The following is a 24,030-nucleotide window of genomic DNA, read 5'->3' on the forward strand; positions in this document are numbered from 1 at the left end:
ATTACAGGCATGAGTCATCACACCTCGTTCTTTCCTTTTTTTTTTTTTTTTTTAAGAAAAACTGACATGTAGATGTAATAAGTCCCTGCAGTACCAAAGGAATTTTAAGTTAGAATCTCTGCAGTAAATACCAGCTAGTCCTGGGCTGAGTGAGAGAGAAAACTGGCACGTCTGGACACTTGGTATTAAGTAAATTCCTTTTCCATTATATGTGGCTTCTAGACATTTAGGTGGATGCTTCCCAAAAAATTAACTGTTTATGTTGTTATTTGTTGGCTTTTTTTTTTTTTGAGGTGGAGTCTTGCTCTGTTGCCAGGCTGGAATAGTGCAAGTTCCGCTCACTGCAACCTCCATCTCCTGGGTTCAAGCGATTCTTCTGCCTCAGCCTCCTGAGTAGCTGGGACTACAAGGTGTGCGCCACCACACCCAGCTAATTTTTGTATTTTTAGTAGAGATGGGGTTTCACCATGTTGGCCAAGATGGTCTTGATCTCTTGACCTTGCGATCCACCTGCCTTGGTCTCCCAAAGTGCTGGGATTACAGGTGTGAGCCACTGCGCGCAGTCTATTTGTTGACTTCTTGATAGTCTACTACAAATATTTAAATAGAGACATGTGGGTTTCTATGACGGTGTTTAAGTTGGACTTTCAAGAGGGCCCTTCCAGAAAACTGCAGATGACTGCAGTAGGGCTCAGGAATAGGCTGCCAGGAAAGGAGGCAGAGTGGACAGAGAGGTCAAATGGGAGGTCAGGGGGGCCAGATCAAATAGGACCAACAATACCTGGAACAACAGCTTAATAAGTGTAATGCTGAGAACAAGGTGGTGACTCTGGAGGGGCCTTTGCAGGGGAGGGAAGGAGGTCCTGGAGTGGTCAGCTGAGCCTTTAGACCTCAGATAGAATACTCAGTGGACTCCCCCTCAACACACATACCTTTTTCCAGTTTCTGCTGCCGTCAAATGGTGAAAGCCCACGTGTGATTAAGGGGCTGGAGCCCCTGTAACAAAAACATTGATCTGTGTATTTTTGCCCTGAGCTTGGCAGCTGCAGGGTTGTCCTACTGCTGTAGATTTTGTGCCAACATCCGGTCACAGCTTCTGTATGGCTAGTTTGTGAGTCACCCCGAACCTGGTGACAGTGAGGTCAAGATTTGGACCAGGTAGCTTTGCTCTACTTCTTGGCCACAGGCTTCTTTGTGAATGCAGCTGTCTGTCTCAGAGCTGGGTGCTGTAGCCACAGGGCCAACTAGATAGCACCTGTGGCCCCATCACCGCCAGGAGCAAGGGCACATCCAACTTGGTGATGGCCCAGAAAGGTCAGTTTTGATTTAGTGTAGCACAAACTTACTTATTGTTTATTCTCATTCTTAATCTAATCTTGTGTTTTCACACACACACAAAAAAACAACAAAACAAAACAAAACACGGTAACACAACAAAACCTCGTCAAGATTGCAGAGGAGTTCTAAAGTTCCAGAATGAGCATAACTGATCAAAGTCCCCTAGGGTCAGAACTGCCCTTGACAGTCCCTTAGGAAGGTACCTTGTTGGACACCGCCCCAGTCAGTCAGTAAGTCCTCACTGCCAGCGTTTCCTCCAGCATTAGAACTATCATGGCTGCTTTGGTTAAACACCGATGGACTAGTTCTCAAACCTGTCTTTAGACGGCAGGTCACGCTTAATATAGTCAGAGAAATGCTCATGCCATGAGAAGCACGCAGGAACCAAGACCAGCTGAGGAACAAAAACCTCACATCTCCCAGCTTGCACACACGTTAGGGTTCTGTGGGAATTGCCTTTTTTTCTTGTTTCCTTCTCTCTGCCACACAAACTCACTTTGTTGAATCTACAGAAGTTAAATCTGTATGTATAGTTTCACTGTGCTTTTTTTTTTTTTTTGTATCTGAGTGTCTCATAAAGCAGGGATTCTCTTAGTTGGCCAAGAAAGTGCTGTTTAGGGAAGAAACATTACCTTGAGGCAGACTTTTTCAGTGCTACTTTTAAATCCTTTTTTTTCTTTTCTTTTGTTTTTTTTTGAGACGGGAGTCTTGCTGTGTTGCCCAGGCTAGAGTGCAATGGCATGATCTCAGCTCACTGCAAACTTCCACCTCCCAGGTTCAAGCGATTCTTCTCCTGCCTCAGCTTCTTGAGTAGCTGGGATTATAGGTGCGTGCCACCACGCCCAGCTAATTTTTGTATTTTTAGTAGAGATGGGGTTTCACCATATTGGTCAGGCTAGTCTCAAACTCCTGACCTCGTGATCCACCAGCTTTGGCTTCCCAGAGTGCTGGGATTACAGGTGTGAGCCACCGCGCCTGGCTTGAATCCTTTTCTTCTTAAGAGACAAAATCTCACTCTGTCACCCAGGCTGGAGTGCAGTGGTGTGATCATAGCTCACTGCAGCCTCAAACTCCTGGCCTCAAGTGATCCTTCTGCCTCAGCCTCCCAAGTAGCTAGGACTGCAGGTGTGTGCCACCACACCAGGCTAATTTTTAAAAACTTTTTGTAGATGGGGGGGTCTTGCTGTGTTGTCCAGGCCAGTCTTGAACCCCTGGGCTCAAGCAGTTCTCCTGTCTTAGCCTCCCAAAGTGCTGGGATTACAGGCATGAGCCACTGGATCCAACTTAAATGCTTATTTTTGAGGTAATCTGTCAGAAAATAAAAAAGATTTAACAGAGATTATTAAATTATTTTGAGGAAGAAGTCACAATTCTAAGTGTTGGGTGTTCTTATAAGCAAGTGTTTTTATTTAAAAAAAAAAAAGCATTTAAAAAAGCGATACAGCAAAGTGGTTATATTGTAGGCATCAGTGTATACCTACCATATTAAATAACAAATCCATGTGTCATCATGCTATGGGATTGTAGTTGAAACTTGGGATAAAGTTTCTAGGGTTGTCTCATTAAAAATTCAGGTATGGCACTGTGGACATACTGTCCTGAGAATGCGGGAAGAGCTGTGGTCAGCTGTAGGACTCAAGATCTAGTGTTGGGAAAGATGCTGATATCCTCATGAAATGTGAAGCACGGAAGAAGCCTAATTAATATACTCTTTTAAATGATAGGTGATTTAAAACTATTTGTACATAACTGAATTCATACAATAAATACTATAGACGTTTGCTTACTTCAACCCTAGAAGTTTAGGTGGCCACAAATTTTTTTTTCCTCCTCATTGGAGAAAATTGCAATTGAGTAAATTTTGAGATTGCCTTGTATTTGTCACTGTTTGGTTTGTGAGTAAAAGTAGCAGATACGGCAGGAGGTGCTAAGCTACTGTCAAGGGAGGAGTAGAGGGGCTTTCCAGAAGGGCAGGAGAAGAGAACGGGCACTGAATGGCCCAGGGAGTCAGGGCAGACTTGCTGGAGGAGGTGACACCCAATCTACCTGAAGGGCGGGTAGATTTAGTTAGGTGGAGTTTACAGAGGAAGTGTCAGAGAACGTGTCCCAGGGCCAAACCAAGCGATAGCCCTTTGGGAACACTGCAGATGCTGCAGTAGGGCTCAGGACTAGGCCGCAAGGGAAGGAGGGTGGACTCTGGAATAGAAGTCAAGTGGGAAGTCAGCAGGGCCAGAACAAGTAGGATCCAGAACAACACTCTGCTAGGTTTAATGCTGGCACAAGGCCGAGGTTTCATGCTGAGAACAGGGCAGCCACTCTGGAGGGGAGGGAGCAGGGGAGAGAGGTCCTGGAGTACTGGTCCAGGAGCTGCCATCTGCAGTGGTGTAAAGAAAGGACTGAGAGCCCCATTGCCTCCTGGACAGGGCTGAAATTGTGGGCCAGCTGCCCTGTGAGCTGGTACTCAGTGCACTTGTGCTCTTGCTTTGTTCCAGGTGTGGACACTGCCAGCGGCTGCAGCCAACTTGGAATGACCTGGGAGACAAATATAACAGCATGGAAGATGCCAAAGTCTATGTGGCTAAAGTGGACTGCACGGCCCACTCCGATGTGTGCTCCGCCCAGGGAGTGCGAGGATACCCCACGTAAGTCGGAAGAAAGGGGGCACACTTCCCAGGTGGTTCCTGGTTACAAAGAAGGTCCTAAACTTTTGGTAAAGGAGTGAAGAGATACTAAATTTAAGGAGGCAGTCCCTGTCATTAGGGAGAAATTGCATTTAACGCTGTGTCTATTTCAGATGCCTTTCGTACTCTGGATAACCTTTAATTCATCAGTGTTGGGTTTTCGTGTTTATAAGAGAATGTGTTTGCAAGACGAAAATGGTGGCCCCGCCATGCTAGATATTCACTGGTACATTTTACACAGTGTGCGTAGACTGTCATCAATTTTGGCTTGCTTTTTCTAGTGACTCTTATTCGCAAACACCCTTCCTGTAGTTCCTTCCCATGTGACTCCCACAGGGCTGTTTCTGTTGGAAAGAAGTATAGAGTCTGACAGACGATGATACTTACTTCCTTGACAGTGAAGAATTTTTTTGGTTATAGGAAATAGAAATTGAAACGTTCTCAATTCTAGAAATATAATTGTTCTCTTATTAAACAGAAAGAAAGGACTATTTAAAAGGCTGTGGAGGAACCTCTGAGACCCAGCTTCAGGGGTCGGGGGTCTGTTTCTGCTGCGCCTCCCTTGAGATGACGGCTCTCCAGGCCTGTATCTGTTTGCACAGAAGGGCTCACCACTCACTGGCCCTGCTTGGCTGGAGTGTTCGTTCCAGGAATAGTCACTGTGGCCAGGGAAATAGGAGCTTATAGCAAGACACATGCCCATTCACACCATGTGCCAAGTGTTGGAGGGAAAAGCAGTTCTTCAAAAGAGAGAAGAAGCTGTTTCTGAAGGAGGTGGAGGGATTGCCACGGTCACTTCCTTGCTGTTTGTTTCAATTGAGGAATGAAGTCAATTCTATACAATTTATTGCTTAATTGGGTATTATAGGGGGCCATCAATAAAGCATAAAATTGGAGCTTATATTCAAACCTGGGAGGCAGAAAAGTGGAGGGAGCTCTAGGCATGAACCTAGAAGTCATAGTCAAATCCCAGCTCTCCCATGTACTTACCACCCAGCTCTGGCCTCATCATTTAACCCGTAAGTAAGGTGATCCCCCAAACATTGTTATTGGACTTACGTGGAATGTGTGCAGACACCAATTTGAGCACACCCGATACATGGTAGGGTTTACCCTCCCGTCTGGAAATGTGGGCATTTCCACAAAGGACTCTGGAATTCTTGGTCTTTGGTGACTACTTGCTAATGTAAGTGCCATAATTTGGGTTTACTTTAAATCAGATCAATGGAGATAAAATTGCCTACTATCTGTATCTACATAAAAGCATTAACTCGGCCGGGCGTGGTGGCTCAAGCCTGTAATCCCAGCACTTTGGGAGGCCGAGACGGGTGGATCATGAGGTCAGGAGATCGAGACCATCCTGGCTAACACGGTGAAACCCTAGCTCTACTAAAAAATACAAAAAACTAGCCGGGCGAGGTGGCGGGCGCCTGTAGTTCCAGCTACTCGGGAGGCTGAGGCAGGAGAATGGCGCGAACCCGGGAGGCGGAGCTTGCAGTGAGCTGAGATCCGGCCACTGCACTCCAGCCTGGGCAACAGAGCAAGACTCCGTCTCAAAAAAAAAAAAAAAAAAAAAGCATTAACTCTTCTATGCTTTATAGTATTGCTTTTAAAGTATGGATCAAGAGCCTCCCAAAGCAGCAGGTAGTGAGCAGAGATGAGGGCGAGGAGGTGAATGCTTACCTGTGGAGAGCCTGCTGCTGTCAAAGTTCAGGGGCAGCCGGGGTGGGCTGGCTGTGGTGTCTTTCCTCTTAACCTGCTGACCATCTGTGGCCTGAGACTGTGTGCACCACACACCATGCCACGGGGAAGGTGGCACAGGACCTGTAATGGAGCTGAGAGTGGTATGTGTTAATGGGGCGTCAGAGAAGGAAGCGAAGGCTTCCGCCTAAGCCTGGCCATAACAGCTATCAGCTGCAATATCAGCTACTCCATAGTTGGTATTCACCAACAACCATCACAAATTTAAAAAGTCACAAATTTAAAAAGGCCCGTATTGGATCATGTGTTTAGATTTTTAATGAGAAGATCTGGTCTCCCCAAGTAAACCATGGGCTGGTTTGTGTTATTAAAAAGAACAAAAACAAGCTTACATCACACTGAACACAGTTTGGGAAGGAACATCTGTGACCATCACCGCCCTGCAGAAGCTCCCGAGAATGCAGAAGGTGGAATGTGCTGTATGAAATGTGGCTGTGTAGGGGCATCTGTAGATGGACTTGAGTGAGCTTTTACTCCTCCAAGAAAGTACCCATCCCATAGGGTGGTTGTGAGGCCTGAAGCAGATGTTGTACCTGCCTGAGTCCAGGCATGTGTCAGGACATGAGCTTTCATGTCATTCTTCCCTGGCAAGTGTAACTGGAGTAAAGGATTGGAGGGGCAGGGAGTTTGGGCTCCCATGCCCCCTAGAGATGGCTGGCTGTGCTCAGGAAAATGTTTTGAGGTCTTCCTGTTGGGCCAGTCGTGAATCATTACAGCAGGGCAGGACTGACGGGGGAAACCACCTGTGTTAGTTTCCTAGGCTGTGCATAACAAAATTCCACAAACTGGGTGGCCAGAAACAATAGAAATGTATTCTCCACGGTGCTGGAGGCCAGAGGTCCTAAATCAAGGCGGCCTCTGAAACCTGTAGGGGAATCCTTCCTTGCCTTGTCCTGGCTCCTCTTGGTTTCCTGGTCATCTTTGGCATTCCTTGGCTTGTAGATGCATCACTGCCATCCTCTGTCCTCATGTGCCCTTCTCCCTGTGTGTGTGTGTGTCTCTCTCTCTCTCTGTCCAAATTAACCCTTCTTACAAGGACACCGGTCATGCTAGATTCGGGCCCATCCTAATGACCTCATTTTAACTTGAGTATCTCTGTAAAGACCTTATTCTAAATAAGGTCACCTTCTGAGATTGATGGTTATGACTTACACAGATCTGTTTTGCAGGACACAGTTCAACTCATAACACTCTCTACAGTAATAGAACTTTCATCATGCTGTTTGCCAAGGCAATACCTACATGGGGATTTTCTTCCTGCTGTCTCCTTGAAAGAGGAGACTCAGATGCCGGTGTGGAGGCGTGGTAATAGCAGAAATCTGGGGCAATACTTTGTTTGGGCTTGTACCCTGTGGCCCAGTCTCCATCGCCTTCCTCACCACCCTCGACAGTGAGAATTGAAGTCAGATGCCCCAAACTGACTGGAGGGTCTGGACCAGAAGTGCCCACTCTATCCCTGGGCTCTGTGAACTTACTGAGGAAGAATCTCAGACTTCTTGGGCAGGTTAGAACGATTTTCAGTCCAACAACAAGAAGAGATTTTTTTTTTAAAATTTTTTGTTTTGCTCAAATGAATAGCAAATTACAAAAATCATAGGCTAGGTCTTACTGTATTTTACTTTTAGCAAAGACACAAGGAATGAGTGTGACAGTCCCTGTTCCTTTCTGATGTCTTGAGGATCCACCCATTTCCCTTCCTGAAGAGCGCTGGTGGGAGGCAGAGCCGTGCAGGAAGCAGTTTCTGTTTCCAGGTGTGGAACACACCTTGTGGGAGCCTGGGGAGGCGCCAGGCTAGGTGAGGGCAATCATCTTTGTCACCGCAGATGTTGCAGTTGCTTATCATGTTGAACTTCGTGAAGTAGCCAGTGTACTGGCCAAATCTAGTTAAGTTTTGGCTGTTTTTTGTGATTATGAGACTGAGCTGCTGAGGAAGCTGGGTGTATGTTTTGCATTGGAGACACATTAGGGACCTTACCTATGCCCCATGGTACCATCTTAGGTTCTGGGTAAGGCCAGTATGCCTGTTTTCATTTCAAAGCCTAATCTAGCCATGTGACTTCATTTTAAGGAGAATTAGCCATTTTTTATGGACTGAATGTTGGTGTCCCCCAGCATTCATAGGTGAAACCCTGATCCCCAAGGCTGGCAATAGGAGGTGGGCCCTTAGAGAGGAGTAGGTCATTGGGGTGGAGCCCTCATGAATGGGGTTACATACCTCATGAAAGTGGCCCCGGAGAGTTCTGTTCCCCTTTTGCCCTGGGAGGACACAGCAAGAAGACGCCATCTGTGAACCAGAAAGCCCTCTCCAGACACTGGCTCTGCTGGCACCTCGATCTCAGACTTCCCAGTCTCTAGAACTAGGCGAAACAGATCCTGTTGTTTCTAAGACACCCAGTCTGTGGTCTTCTGTTATAGCTGTTGTTGAACTAAGACACTATTCAAACCTTCATGTCCGATTTTTACATATGTTGCCGTCTTACAATTCTGATACTGTACGTTGGACATCTACTCACAAAATCCACATACGTGCTGTAGAAGTGGCAAGGGTGTTTTAGATGAGCAGGCTTGCCAACAAATGGTACTCGGTATTTCTTTTTTTTTTTCTATTAGTAGTCTGTGAGTTCTTATCTAGTGCATTAGAGCATGTTTCCCCATGACTGCTGGAGGGATGCAGGAACTGGGAGTGTTAATTTCATCCTCTGGTGATGGCTTTCGCTTATGGTTAAAGAGCCTGCTCCCATATCCTCTCTGCAGATTTCTTCAGAGGCCAACATTTGTAGGAAAAAGAAAAGATTCCTTCTCTATGGGGAGGTGAATGGACTGCATCAGTCAATGTCACGGATGTTCTTATAGCTGGAAACTTGAATTCTCACGGTAACTGGATATTCATGCTTTGCAAGAGTTGAATACCTGCCAGGGTGACCTGGAAGAATACCTTGATTGCGAAACAACACTGTATCTACTCCGGTCCTAATTTGAACACATACACAACTGCTGAAGCCGGGAAAGCGTAACAGTAGCTTGCGGGGAAGGCCCGAGGCTGCTGCAGAGGAGCACTGAATCCTTGCAGCTTTTAAGGCTTCACTCACAGCATTAGGCTGGAAGTTGTCACCTCATTTTAGTTTTCCTTGAATAAAATCAGAAACTTCTAAAAGTTTAGGATTAACTAAATGTATTACCTCCTGGAACATTAGTTTTGTTTCCTTTTTATCAGAGAAGAGCGGATGTGTGCCTGGCTTCAGCCCCTTGACAGCCTATTTTCTAATTGTCTCACTAAATGAGTTTGCTCTCTGGTAACACAACTTTCTTTTTGCTCTGCCTAATCCTTTGCTATTCTTTCAGCTTAAAGCTTTTCAAGCCAGGCCAAGAAGCTGTGAAGTACCAGGGTCCTCGGGATTTCCAGACACTGGAAAACTGGATGCTGCAGACACTGAGCGAGGAGCCAGCGGTGAGTGCCTACCTGCTTCCCTCCCTCCCTTTCTCCCTGCCTGCGTCTTTGGGGTAATATGTAACGGGGCAGAGGCCAGTTGCAGTTAATGATTCAGGCTGCCATTTTAAAGCAACTCTACTTTTTTTTAGAGCTCATTGATATTATAGGTACAGATGAACTTTTACAAACATTTTTTTGGTATGGAAATACCGAAATGTGCACAAAAGTCAAGAGAAGACTAAACCCTCAGCTTCAACAGTTACCGCCATCTTGGTGTTTGTCTCTCCCGCCACCTGCACCTTGTTTGGCTGTAGTCAGTCTTCAGGGAAGTCACTTGTGTGGTCTCACAGATAAGCACTTACTCCTTGTTAACACTGCCAGCCTGCCACCGTCACAGGTAATACAGTTCACAACTGTTCCCCAGCATCTGAGACTGACTCTGGACCACCTGGGGTCAGGGCTGGGCCCAGCCTAGAATCTCCTATCCAAGCCAGCACTGGAGCTTCCTCCCATCCCCCCGACCTTTGCCCTCTACCACCTGCAGTCCTCTGGCTCAGGCCTAGCCCGCCAGCTGTACCCGTAGGGTGGATCCTTCCTTTTCTTCTCGGTGCTCAGTCCCTGAGTCCCTAATGGGCTTTGCTTATAACATCATTTTGTACCGTTAATACTCTGTGTCTTAATGCACTTCCCATACTAAGGCTAATATCAGGAGATTGTAGACTCTTAGAATATTACGTACTAAAAAGAATTTATAATCCTCCCCCTTCCCAGTTGATGTTGGAAGTCTTCACTTTGTTATAAATCATCATGATCATAAACCACTGGTTAAGTGTCCCTTTGTGGGTGGTTTCTTCTGATTAATGCCGAGCGCTCAGGCCCCGGGAGTCCGGGTAGACCTGGTGGGTCATGCTGGTGTGTTGGAGAGGGACTGGAAGAAGACCCGTGTTCCTACACTGTAGGATCCTGATGAGCTAGGAAGAGCATCTGAAGTCTTTGTACTTTCAATTTCAACAAAGACCTAGGACTACCTTCTTGTACCAGCTAGGCGCCCACTGATTTGAAGGTGGTCTGTGGTGGTCCTTTTGGAGCTTTGCCGCTTACTGATGCCATTTTCCAGTGTGTCTGTGCGGCTCTTCCGCTCTGCCCCATCTTCTCTGATGATCTAATCAGAAACTTGGCTGCTGATTCAGTACTTCCATCCCTCACCTGTAAAGACTCTGTCAACTCGGCTGGGTGCGGTGGCTCACGCCTGTAATCCTAGCACTTTGGGAGGCTGAGGTGGGTGGATCACCCAAGGTCAAGAGTTCAAGACCAGCCTGGCCAATGTGGTGAAACCTCATCTCTGCTAAAAAAGACAAAAATTAGTGAGGTATGGTGGTGGGCACCTGTAATCCCAGCTACTTGGGAGGCTGAGGCAGGAGAATCACTTGAACCCAGGAGGTTGCAGTGAGCCGAGATCGCGCCACTGCACTCCAGCCTGTGCAACAGAGCAAAAACTCCGTCGCAAAAAAAAAAAAACTCTCTGAACTGTGTGGTGGAGACTGTTGGTGTGTGATGTATGTCACTGAACCAGAGACTTACCTAACTTTAGCTAAAAGGGAGAACCACAGACCTCTCAGGAAATTTGCATCTTTGTCCTGGCAAGAAAGCTGAATAAGCAGGTGTGACTTTCATACAGATTTAAATTTGACATTGTTTCCTTTATGAAAATATTGTCTTTGTGGGGACACGTATATTGGATGGTAGGAAGCCAATTTGAAGGAGGAGTTAATAGCCTCAAATAAATTTCACCAAAAAAGCCAGTCTTCTGTGATGGCTTTATTCAAGAAACCGGCAGGCAGTATCAGGATGGCAGAAAGACCTCATCTCACAGCCCATTTCCCTTAGTGGAGGTGGTGGCCTCACCTGCAGTTTGGGAAGGGCTGAGAGGCCGAGTCCAGGCTCTGCAAGGGACTTTCTGTCTCCTCAGTGTGGGAGCAGGATGGCTGTGTGGAATCCCCCCATGCCACCCCAGAACCACAGTCACCTAACTTGCCATATTGTAGTGTCTCCCAGCAATAGGAGGTCCCAGATAATTGCTAGAAACAATGACCATATGCCTTATTGTGGAAAAGGTTAAGTGTGCGTACTTTATACTGCAAACCAGAATTCTCTTAGCTTTTTAAGTGAAAACTTTAAAGAAAGTTCTTTATCTGTATACCTAAGTAACTTAGTACCTACATTTTTTAATATTCATGTGGGATAAATTTAGATTTTTTTAAAGTGTTGTGGCAATATTCAAGAAACTCAGAAGACAGTTTGTCACTTTGTACATTCTACTGCAATTTTTATATTTCCATGTTTGCTTCTGTATTTTTTCTTGAACAGTTATAATCATACAAACATGTTTCATCTCATTAATGATTTTATATATTTATGTGGTCTTTATATTGACCATGTCTTACATTATTTTATCATGTGGATTTGCCATAATTCAACTCTGATTCTGTCTGGATATTTAGGTTATGTATACTTTTTCCATCATCAGTAATGCTGTAGGGAACAAGTTTATCGTTGTAAAGGACATTTCCCCCCTCTTCTTTTGAGTGATATTTTTAGAATATAGTCTTCCCAGACATAAAATTGTAAGGCCAAGAATAAAAAACAAGATCATTTTTATGGCTCTTGATGAATAGTGCCAGGTTGCTTTCTTAAGAACCATATCAGCGTATGCTGCCACTGCAAGGTGAGACGCCACCTGTTTCTGGGATGCACTGTGGTGTTCCCGGGCCGGGGGACCGCTCTGCAGTCTGCCAGGAACCCAGGAAGCAACTAGGGGTGCCCTGCACGTGCCATAAATGAACACTTCGTACTGAAAGGCCCTTGAACATCTCATGGAGAGTGGCACACAGTGTTTTATTTCACCTTATGTGAACTCACTGACTGTTCACGTAGCCATCCTTCCCTCGGGCATTCTTTCGTGTGGGTATTTAGCACTTTGAAAGTCTTGACACGCTCGCAGCAGAAGGGAAACTTTACGGTTCTTTATGATTCCAGCCCTGCACAGCTTTGAACTGTCAGCACTTTTAAAGCCTTTAACAACTTAGCTTGGATATTCTTTTTAACAGGAATATGAACCCCCAGATAAAAGCTGAGTAATACATACTCGTGTGTCTGTGGCAGAACAGTGATTCCATTATCTTTCCCTCATTTCTGGTTACTTTAGTTGGAAGCCACAGCTGTACCTGGTCTGAAAAGTCGAGAAGTGTAGGATTGTGACTAGACAGCTGCACGCATCGCTGTCTGCTTGGGTCCTGTCAGAAGCGTCTTTTGAAAAGCCCCTTTCCCCCTCTTTCTGTACAAGACTTAGTCACGTGAATCACCTTCTTTCTTGAAGGTGCAGCTTATGTTCATGCCATGGTTTTCTCTGTCGCCTTTCATTCACCTGCATTTTCCTTCTCATCACCTCCTTTTCTCTTTATCTGTCTTCCACAGTTGTGTCTTCCTCACAATTTTCCGTGTCATTTGTGTGAAGGAGGGATAACCCAGGCCCTCCTGGTCCCTGAGTTTCTCATTCTCAGCTTTGTCCATTTTGCTACGTTGGTATCTGTGGTTTTTTTGAGACAGAGTCTCACTCTGTTGTCCAGGCAGGAGTGCAGTGGCGCTTTCTCAGCTCACTGCAGCCTCCAGCCCTGGGATCAAGTGATCCTCCCATCTCAGCCTCCCGGGTAGCTGGGACTACAGGTGCACATCACCATGCTCAGGTAATTGAAAATTTTTTTTGTAGTGATGGGGTCTCACTCTGTTGCCTAGGCTGGTCTTGAACTGCTGGGCTCAAGCAGTCCTCTTGCCTCAGCCTCCCAAAATGCTAGGGTTATAGGCGTGAGCCACTGTGCTGGGCACCCTCGTGTCTGCAAGTGCTGTCCCCTTCAGAATATGTCCATCAGGCATTGTATTTTGTATTCTTTGTGAAGTATCCAAGCACATTTCAAAGAAGAGGACAGGGTGTAGGGTAAGACTATCCTTTACGTTGTCTGCTTTGTTTGGTTGGGTTTTGGGATAGGGACAGCTATCACTTGGCTGCCCTGGAGCCTGAGACCTAGAGCTTTCACTGAGGGTGAGGCTGGTGGGAGGCTCTTTGCTGAAGCTTCCGGAGGGCTTGATGAGATCAGCCCTTACTCAGCACAGCAGCATCATACAAAGGTTCCAGGTTGCTGAGCGAGGGAGGCCTCTGCAGGCGGTTCCCCACAGACACAGTCCCCTCCTGGGTGGTTTCCCTGTGTCTCCACTGACATACCCATGACTGTTTTATTTCCTCTTGTTAGACACCAGAGCCAGAAGTGGAACCGCCCAGAGCCCCTGAGCTCAAGCAGGGGCTGTATGAGCTCTCAGCGAGCAACTTTGAGCTGCACGTCGCACAAGGTAAGGGGGAGGTCCTGGTGCCAGCTTCAGAGAACCACTGACTATTACTCCTTGGCGTGCTGGGCTTTTCCTTCCTGCCACTCAAGGGCTCTTAGCAGCATCAGTGGCACTGACAAAGGGTCACTCTTGAGGAGCTGTTGGGACCGTTGTTCAGTGCACCTCCTCTTAAACATGAGTTCTCCTTTTGTCTGTGCCCTTATGGAAATGCCAAGTCTAATGCTAAGCACTCATTACCCACATGCTAGCTGGACAGTGCATCCTTGGCTAAGAGTGTTTATTGACAGGCTCGCCTCGCTTGATTGCTCTTTATTTTATTGCACTTTGGAGATACTGCATTTTTTACGGATTGAGGATTTTGGCAGCCTGGCATCTGGCAGGTCTAGCCATTTTTTCCAGCAGCTTGTGCTTGCTTTGTATCCCTCTGTCAGCATCTTTTTAGCAATAAAATATTTTTTGATTAAGGTACATTGTTTTTAAAGAAATAATGCTGTTGCACATTTCATAGACTATGGTGTAAACATAACTTTGATATCCACTAGGGAACCCAAAAATTTGTGTGACTTGTTTTATTGTGATACTATCTTTATTGCAGTGGTCTGGAACCAAACCTACAGTATCTCGGAGGTATGCCTGTGTGTTAATGGTAATCATATGCTTAATGACCTCAGGCAGAAACAAAAGCTTCTCCCTATCTAAATGGAATTGAGATTGAGCATAGTGGCTCATGCCTGTAATCCCAGCACTTGGGGAAAATAAGGTGGAATGATTGCTTGAGCCCAGGAGTTCGAGATCGGCCTAAGCAAGACCTTGTCTCTACAGAAGATTTAAAAAAAAAAAAGCTGGGTATGGTGGCGTGTGCCTGTAGTCCCAGGCACTCCTGGAGCAGAGGTGGGAAGATCGCTTGAGCCTGGAAGGTCAAGGCTACAGTGAACTGTGATCACACCACTGTACTCCGGCCTTGGTGACAGAGCGAGACCCTATCTCAGAAAACAACCAAACAAAACCCAGAATTTAATGACACCATAATAACATGAATCAAATTAGTTACTCTTTCCACTTAAAAAATCTTTCTATACCACATCCCATTTTTTGAAAATGGTCTCCTAATATCAGAATGATCCCCATTAAATTTCCAATGTGAATATGTAAGTGTCCTTTATTCACCCGTAGATGTGTTTCAGAAAACTTGGCCCAACGCCGAATGACTTGAAAGCAAATTTGGCTTCCTGGCTGACTCCCATTACCAAATGCTACCATGGAGAGAAATCCCCTTAGAAGACTGGCTTGGAAACGTGAGAAAGGGCTTGGATTGCCTCTGGCCTTGTGACTTGTGCCTGCTGGGAGTCAGAAGCCCTCCCCCACCACACTTACTGTCCACAGTAACTGATCATAAGGCCTTCAGCCGTTTCCCATTTTGTTAAAAGTTGTTATTGCATCCGTACCGGTGCCCTGACAGTGGAACTTCAGCTGTTTTGCTACGGGAGTGCATTTGCAGCTGGAATTGGCTTGGGCTCTGAGCAGGATGTGTTTCCCGAATCACCTGTTACAGACCGGCTCTGGCAGGCCTGTAACAGGCCTCCTTTTATGGTTTCATCACTGAAGTGCACATTCCTGAGCACTGTAGTTTCGTGTGTGTGTATATATCTTTTAAGGCTCTTTTAACCTGCGTGTTCTCCAGACATCTCTTTCTCTTTCTTGCTGAAGACATAGGTGGTTTCACCTGTAGAGCTCCCTGTGGTCCATACTTTGCTAATTGTGTCCCCGTAGTGTGGTCTACATGTTTCCCTGATTTCTGTTTCCTGTAAATTAGTAGTTGGGTCTGGGGACAGAATCAGTTTCAGTGTGATATTTTTTGGGGGCACAGGAAGACCTCATAGCTGGTGGGGGCACAGAGTGTCCAGTTGTCTCTCTTTGGGATGTGGGCGACCATGACAGGCAGGGCCTGGGTCCATTCATTCCTTAGGGGTGGCCAAGTGCCACTCGCCAGCGCCTCCCTGAGTGGGTCACTGCCACAGAGCTGTGTCGTGTAGGCACCATGGTGGCTTCCTGGCCTTGCTGGCTTCCCATCAGTACTCTGATTAGGTTCCCAGAGAGCCTGTCTCCATCTTACAGTGCAGGATCTACCGTGCACCTGCACACGGTTTCAGCCTTGCACGTTTTTAAATGGAAGTTGTTAACTTTTAAAGGAGGTTTTGCACCATTTTCTTCAGGTGCATCGTTGCTGTGCTGATGAGGCAGTAGCTGTTAGCCTTAGCGTGGCACAGTCCTGCTCAGAGGCCAGGCCACATGCCACTGGTTCGTTCTCTCCCTGACCACAGCCTGATTTCAGTTTGGTATCAGCCCGATGTCAGGGTAGAACAGCTAAACACCTCCTGTGTCCAAAGAATGATGCTGTGAGGGCTTGTTTTTTCTGTGTGTGTGTGTCCCCTAGCCAAGGGGGTGATGTTTTACTTTAAACTTTTTGTAATGATAAAATGTAATACAGATCGAGAGAACAAATGTTGTAGGGCTTAATGAATTTTTATAGAGTGGTCACACTAACTACTGTCCGGTTCAAGAAATAAAACTGCCAGCCTCCCGTGTCCCATCCAGGGCTCAGCCCGCCCTCCCTTCTTCTCCAAGAAGGCGCTTTCCTGACATTTGTGGAAACCACTTGTATTAGTCCGTTTTCAAACTGCCGAGGAAGATACACCCGAGACTGGGTAATTTACAAAGGAAAGAGGTTTAATGAAGAACTCACAGTTCCACGTGGCCAGGGGAGCCTCACAATCATGGTGGAAGGCAAGGAGGAGCAAGTCACATCTTACGTGGATATTGGCAGGCAAAAAGAGCTTGTGTAGGGAAACTCCCATTTTTAAAACCATCAGATCTCGTGAGACGTACTCACCATCACGAGAGCAGCACGGGAAAGACCTGTCCCCGTGACTCAGTTACCTCTTACCTGGTCCCTCCCACAATATGTGGGAGTTCAAGATGAGATTTGGGTGGGGACACAGACAAACCATATCACGACTCCTTTTATGGTTTCATCACTGAAGTGCGCATTCCTGAGCACTGTAGTTTCGTGTGTGTGTATATATCTTCTAAGGCTCTTTTAACCTGCGTGTTCTCCAGACATCTCTCTTTCTTGCTGAAGACATAGGTGGTTTCACCTGTAGAGCTCCCCGTGGTCCAGACTTTGCTAATTGTGTCCCCGTAGTGTGGTCTACATGTTTCCCTGATTTCTCTGTTTCCTGTAAATTGGTAGTTGGGTCTGGGGACAGAATCAGTTTCAGTGTGATATTTTTGGGGGCACAGGAAGACCTCATAGCTGGTGGGGGCACAGTGTGTCCAGTTGTCTCTCTTTGGGATGTGGGCGACCATGACGGGCAGGGCCTGGGTCCATTCATTCCTTAGGGCTGCGAAGTGCCGAGACTCATTCAAGTGTCCCTTCATTTTTTAACCAAGAGAAACTCGCCCTCATTTATCACCTGGTTATTCAGTGGTGCAGTGCATATGGGAGAGGTGGGAGAAATGCCTCATTCTCTCCCTTTATTACAGTTTTCCAAATAATGAGTTGTTGCTGATTGTCCATCAAAGATGACAAATTTGGTTTTGAGTATTGTTATGAACTCATGAATAGAAACACATTTGATGGAGTCCCTTTGTACCAATTAAAGTGCTCATGCTGAACTGAGATTTGCTAAGCAGGACAAAGATCTGATTCTTCAATTAACTCTCTAGTGAGGTCTGACATAAATTACAGTTCCTCTTTCCCCCGTCTCTGCCTTGGCTCTCCACTCCAGGCGACCACTTTATCAAGTTCTTCGCTCCGTGGTGTGGTCACTGCAAAGCTCTGGCTCCAACCTGGGAGCAGCTGGCTCTGGGCCTTGAACATTCCGAAACTGTCAAGATTGGCAAGGTGAGTGAAAGCCCTTATTAAACTGGAAATGGACTGCTTTGGGCTGGATTAATTAGCAGAGTGGCCCATTATTCATTCTGTGTGCAAAGTCGCAAACTTGATTTATTAATTCCATTTAGTGTGCCACTTGATAATTCATTTCACCTTCACAGATGGCAGCCTGATTTTGAGTTTTGCTGACTTTTCCACAGCCCAGAGATAAATTATGGCCTCGGCTGCTTTGTTTATTTTGAAGAGATGGCCAAATCTGAATTGGCAGCCCCAGAGCCCGTTCTGCAAAGATACGGGGTCGAGCCTTGTAGAATGTTCACTGGACGAACTTGGAGACCATCCACGTTCGACCTCACCCAAGAGCCCTCTCTAAAAGGACCCTGGCCCTGTGCTCACCCAGGCACGTAGAAGACCCTCCCTCAGTTTGCACTGTGCCTGGGATTCTTTCCAGGGTTTCCCACTTTATACAGAGAAGCCAAGAGTGATGTCTGACAACTTCTGTGTAACTGGATTTTCTGGAAATATCCAGTGTAGCTCCAGGGATATCACTTTTATTCTTGTCCACTTTCCAGCACCCACCAGACACCATGCATAGATTTCCTTTCTTAAAAATCTTGTTTTTCTACCTTGCCACGGGGCTGATTTGTATACAAAAGTAACGCTGCGTGTCTAGGACTGGACGATGGTTAACAGGATGATCTACTTGGGATGGTGAGATGGTCAAAAGCGTAAACCTGGGGATTGGGTGGACCTGGCTGGCTGACCTTGGGCAAAACCTCTCCATGCCTGGTCTCCCCCTTTGCAAAACTGAGCTAAGATCTACTGTGTGGTGTCTGGGCAGGTGAAAGTACACTGCTTAGTGATGCTCAGCACGGGGCGGATGCTTAGTAAGTTGCAATCACTTTTGTTGTCAGTTAAATGGATTTTTCACTGTTGCCTCTTAAACGCTTATGATAATATATACTAATTATACATGTTATGATTATCAGTTTATATTTATTGAACATTGCGGGGAAGTAATTATAAAATAATCTTGTCTACTGTCTTACCCCATTCCTTGTATCCTTACTTAATGATTGTATGAAATTTTATGGGAGATTCTTTTGGTTTATGTCCATAGAGGATCCCAGCAGACACAAGCCTAGGTGACCATGCTGAAGCTCTTCATCCCTGGCACGTGTGGCTGGCTTACACCGGACCCTTAGAAATGTTTGTCCTCTGCCGACCTTGGGCTGAGGCCTGCTGTACTTCAGTTCTGCACCTCAGCTGCTGTCTGATGGGTCTTAGGTGTTGAAATAGTATTTTTACCCCCGTTTGCTGACATAGTGAAAAACAACTTAGTCCTGCCGATTTTCGTGCTGGTAGAAAAGAAAAAAGAAAGCAATGACTTAGAACAAGATGTTTCATGAAAATGTTGGGCAAGCGGAATCTTTTTGAGATTGAAATGAAATAAAAAGCTTGAAGAGCTGTGCTTGTTGGTAAATTCAGTTTATAGAATTAAGGACGGATTATAATCTTGACATCTTTTCAGTCTTACCTTTATTATATACCACCTACTCCTGTTTAAAATTCACTTCTTGCTCCCTCTTGATTTTAAGACCCTCTAAGCCCGAGCATGAGAGGAAATTCTAAGCTGGCATGTGAACTGGTCTGGGTCCCAGACACCGACAGCCAGGCCAACCCCTCCCACCAGCACCACCACCAGCAAATGTCAAGCCAGGACCCCGACTCCAGCTCCCAGGTGCTGACTTGACTTGCTTGAGTTGAAGTGTTGCTTCCTAAAAATTGGCATGTTTAACTGAGCTATTAATACAATACATCTTACCTCTCAAGTAAATCTTTCCCTTACTCCCTTTAGCTCAGGTATGTTTTAGCATAGCTTTTAGGAACATTCTCTTCAAAAACTGCACCTTGCTGGCAGAGTTGCTACAGAATCTGGATTTTGAAAAGAATATTTGTAAAGTACAAAGCATCCAGTAGTCCCATTAGCAAGAAGGTCCATGAAGAAACTGACTGGGAAGTTGATCTGCCTTTATTCTCAGGTTGATTGTACACAGCACTATGAACTCTGCTCCGGAAACCAGGTTCGTGGCTACCCCACTCTTCTCTGGTTCCGAGATGGGAAAAAGGTACGTCTGCCCTTCTAGGTGTTGAGAGTTCTTCATCTCTTAACCCCATCAGGCTGAGCTACTGAGTGGTTTAATGGGGACAGTGAATTGCCAGTCTTGATTGTTAGGGCACTGGTTTGGAGAAATATGTATAATGGAACAAATGTCTTTCTCTTAATTGATAAGATTCGGGTTGTGGAGATAAATTCATTTGTTACACTACCTTGAAACATTTCAGTGGCCCAAGTTATCACTAGAATAACCCAGATCTTACAGTCATAGGGTTAACTGTGCTCTGGTCATGAACACAAACCTTCAGGCCTTTGAACAGAGCTAAGGCTTGCACTTGGTCCGGTTCTGCCTCTCTCCCTCCTTCCCTGGCCGATGGTCAGCAGCTCAGAGTTCCCCATCAGCACAACAGCTCGCTGGCAGGCCTCCGCCCCAGACTTCCGTGATGTATAACCCCACGGAGGGAAGAGGGGCCTGTATGGTTCTCTCACCAAAGCCGAAGCGTTCAGTTATCCTCTCTACATTCCCGTCTAAATACGAACATGCAGACTTAGGACCACAGCTAAGACATCTGGGAGATCCGACCTGGGCAGGCAGGGGTTGGAGGAAGGCTTAAGTGATTGAGAACACCTAAGTGGACTCCCTCAGCAGTGTGCCCGTGTCTTGGACAGGTGGATCAGTACAAGGGAAAGCGGGATTTGGAGTCACTGAGGGAGTACGTGGAGTTGCAGCTGCAGCGCACAGAGACCGGAGCCACGGAGACCGTCAAGCCCTCAGAGGCCCCGGTGCTGGCAGCCGGGCCCGAGGCTGACAAGGTGGGTGCCTCCTGGGGTCGGGATCCATGCAGGCCCATGGCCCCCGGCCCCAACCACCCACCCTCAGAGGGCCTTCTCAAATGCTTTGGACAAAATGACAGTTTGGGGACAGAGTCATTCTGACGGTTGGCTATAGCTGCGTTTTCAACACGTATTTTGCGTCCACTTTTGCATGCTTTCAGGGGTAAATGTAAACAAAAGCTTCCCTTTTAAAAACATGAAATGGATGTGAGACAAATCCCAAGACAATATCTGGTGTCAAAAATCTCTAGAGAATCCTTCCTTTCCTCTTCATTTTAAAGGATGACTATGCTCGGCAGGTTTCTGCTGTGAAATCTTGGCTGCTGGCCCTGGGGCCCCAATTCTATTCCTTACCTTGTCCCGGGCATTTCCTTTCACCTCTGCTGTAAGGGCCCTAGAAGACCTGTAAGCAAGAGGGCATCCACAGGGATCAGGCTAGTGACTGTAGATGTAACCTGCTTAGGCCGTCCTGACACACTGAGGGGTTTCCTTCCTCCCCTCAGATAGCAGGAGGTTTTAGATTCGTTTGTTCTGCTTTATCAAGCCCTTGTTGTATCACAGGCACTATTCTAGGCCACCAGGAAATAAAAATAAGACCGGTTTCCTGCCTCTGAAGCATACAGGTCTCTGAGGCAAATGGTGAGAAGACACAGAAGCCAATGGCAGGGGGCTGGGGCAGAAATGTGTGCGGGGCTGGTTGCTAGAGAGAAGTGGGGGCAAATGGGCAAGAAGTGTCCCTGAGGAGCTGACTGATGGGATCTGTGCTGGACAGATAGGCTGGGCAGGGCTGCCGCTGAGGCGCCGCACCAGCAGAGATCAGCCGGCGTGTCCGCAGGGCCAGAGCTGGGGCTGGGGGAACACAGTGGGAGACAGGTCGGGGTGTGGTGTAGGATCCCTGAGAGTGAGAGAGACGACCTGGAGTTGAGAGGATGTGGGCAGCTGGCCAAGGATTACGACCTGTATCCCATATTCACAGGGAGCCCACGGAAGTTCTGTGCAGAGTGGAGTTGTGGGATAATGACTGGCATGCACACGTGCTGGGGGTGGGAAGCTGCTCTATTAGGCCATTAAAGATGATGCGTCTCATGGTGCGGCTGTGACTGTGGGATGGTGAGGAGGAGAAAGCCAGCATAAGGAGTCCAGCCTGCTGTGCAGTGGGGAGGAGAAGGAGGGAGAGTCCGAGACGAGTCTCCTTCCTGCATATCTGGTGGAGGACGGTACCTAGCACAGGGGCAGGGCCAGAGCTAGAGCTCGAGGAAAAGGGATGAGCTTGGTTTTCAAGGTGTTGATCTTCACGGCTGTCGGCTGCGTAGGTGGCAGTGTTCAATGGCAGTTCCATCCATGAGCCTGGGGCTACGGCAGGAGGTCTGCACTGGACGAGAGTGCCCGTGTCATCCTCTTCAGGTAGAAGCCACGCCTGAAGGCCAGGAGATGGGATTTGGAAAAACCAGTGGAGCCACCAACCCCCTTCTCGCTGGGTGGGGCCATACAGGGCCTCCTCACCCCCACGGCCCCATCCCTAGTTGGACTTTTGTAGGTCAGGGATGGCCTGAGTGTTGTTTCAAAGTTGATGTTTTGGTTGAAGAAGCAAGCAGCTGGTTTTGTAGTTGTTAGGACCACATATGTTAGAGGAGTATGTGTGTCATGGTGGTTACAAAGGTCATCCCAAATTGAGTATAATTATATACCATGAATGTTTTCATCACAGCACCGTTTCTATTTATAATACAGTTTTCCACCATGAAGTGGGTCTTTTCAGTGCGTGCGGCGTCATGTTTCTGGACATAAAGATGGTAGTGTTCCACAATGGCCCCGCTTGGCCTCCGTCACTGACATGTTACTCGATGCCAGCTCAAATGGAGCAGCCCTGGTACACTTAGCCACATGATAAATCATCCCATTCCTGCTCTCAGGAGAGAATCGCAGGTCCATTTTTGGAGAAACACATAGACGTCATTCTGTAAAGAACTGTCAAGGGAGAATGGCTTTAAAGCAGACTACCATGTGGCACCTTTCCCTTAAATTCTCCAGCCAGAGCTTCCATCAACATTGTTTGCATTGACTTAGAACAGGCTGCTTTCCATTTTTATGTTCAATATAAACCACGTATCATTGCCTGTGCTATTGTAACTCAGTTCTTTCTGTTGCATAGAGAGGATGTCAAAAGGGTGCTAGGAGAACAGGGTGGCCAGTGAGAAAAGCAGCTGAGGATCAGACTTCAGTGGGTGTCCTAGAGACTCCAAGCCTAGAGGTGCAGACTCAAGCGTCGGACACCCAGGGCTGCCTGGTCCACACCACAGAGCCCTGGAGCATTGTCAGAACAATGGCCTGGGAGTTTTCAACCTGCCTCATCCCCAAAAGACAGCCCCTGCCCCCACCACCCCCGTACAGTGTCCAGCCACCTCCTCACCGCATCTCCCAGGCTTGGGACCCAGGGACTTGTACTGATCTCTCTGCCCTTCAGAGGCTGCCAGCCTCCCTTTGTACATAGCCTATGAAATGCAGGTTGTGTAGGTATTTCTTTGTGACTTTGGAGCCTGCATAACAACATTTTTAAAAAATTACTGATTCGTGTATCTGCAATCCCAAAGCATGGCCCTGCTCAACTTTAAGGGATGTACTTGAACTGTGGCTTTTCCCTCCCTTGAAGGGCACTGTGTTGGCACTCACTGAAAATAACTTCGATGACACCATTGCAGAAGGAATAACCTTCATCAAGTTTTATGCTCCATGGTAAGTGGCTGTTTAATTAGAAACTACTTTGTTCATGTGTACTAAGTCACATCATGTTTTCCAGCTCATCTGCCACCCCTCCAGACTCAATGTTGGGCACATGTTGCATTTACATGTAGGTCATGTTGTAGGAAATAAGGAACCATTATCATTATTCAAATATGTTAAACTTCAGTGGCCTTAATTATATATGGAGAATGAGGCTAATGTAAAGTTCTATCAACTTGGGAGAAAACATAAAAATTGAGGCAAATTATGATGGCCATATTCAGTGTTGTGGTATCTGCACTTCTCCAAATAGATGGCTTTTTTTTTTTTTTTTTTTTTTTTGGTGAAACAATGAGTGTCATGATGTAGTTTTGCTCCTCGGTTCTTTTAAGTAGTCAGATTTCTTTTGTAGAGAAATCCAGTAGAGTCTGTTAGAGCCATTCAGTGTGCTACGCAGTTTCCTGGACCTGCGTGCCATACGGTCTTGGAGACCAGAGCAGAAATGAATTGCAGATAGTGTGAGATCCAGACAACCTTGGTTCTAAGACTTACCGTGAATGTCCTTTAATTCCTTTGAACCCCAGTTCCCTCAGCTGAAAAATAGGAGTAACTTTTTGTCTTCACAAATAAAACAATCCATTTGGAAAAGCAGAGTGTTTAGGACATTAAATTCTTTATCTAAACATGATAAAAAGGTGCCAGTTTTCTTTTTGTTATGCTCCACATATTCCTGAGAAACTAACTGTAGGGGTAAAAAGTTAATAAGCACAGGACTCAAACGAACCGTAGCGATGCCTTTCAAATCATTTTCAACTTTTAAAAACCTAAAGCTCCATAGATGAAGTATCAAGAA

The 24,030-nt window shown here is 46.5% G+C and overlaps 1 protein-coding gene across 1 annotated transcript in view; it reads left to right on the forward strand.

The window, feature by feature from the left end:
• LOC105487394 (thioredoxin domain containing 5) overlaps positions 1 to 24,030 on the forward strand; it is a 28,363-nt gene that overhangs the window by 2,223 nt on the left and 2,110 nt on the right. The window contains exons 2-8 of the mRNA XM_071097671.1: positions 3,831 to 3,980; positions 9,123 to 9,228; positions 13,515 to 13,611; positions 17,397 to 17,512; positions 19,546 to 19,632; positions 20,292 to 20,435; positions 23,107 to 23,189. Coding sequence (XP_070953772.1) covers positions 3,831 to 3,980; positions 9,123 to 9,228; positions 13,515 to 13,611; positions 17,397 to 17,512; positions 19,546 to 19,632; positions 20,292 to 20,435; positions 23,107 to 23,189 — 783 coding nt within the window. The remainder of the gene's footprint in view (positions 1 to 3,830; positions 3,981 to 9,122; positions 9,229 to 13,514; positions 13,612 to 17,396; positions 17,513 to 19,545; positions 19,633 to 20,291; positions 20,436 to 23,106; positions 23,190 to 24,030) is intronic.

The sequence above is a fragment of the Macaca nemestrina genome, chromosome 5 (assembly GCF_043159975.1).
Source record: "Macaca nemestrina isolate mMacNem1 chromosome 5, mMacNem.hap1, whole genome shotgun sequence".
Taxonomy (NCBI): domain Eukaryota; kingdom Metazoa; phylum Chordata; class Mammalia; order Primates; family Cercopithecidae; genus Macaca; species Macaca nemestrina.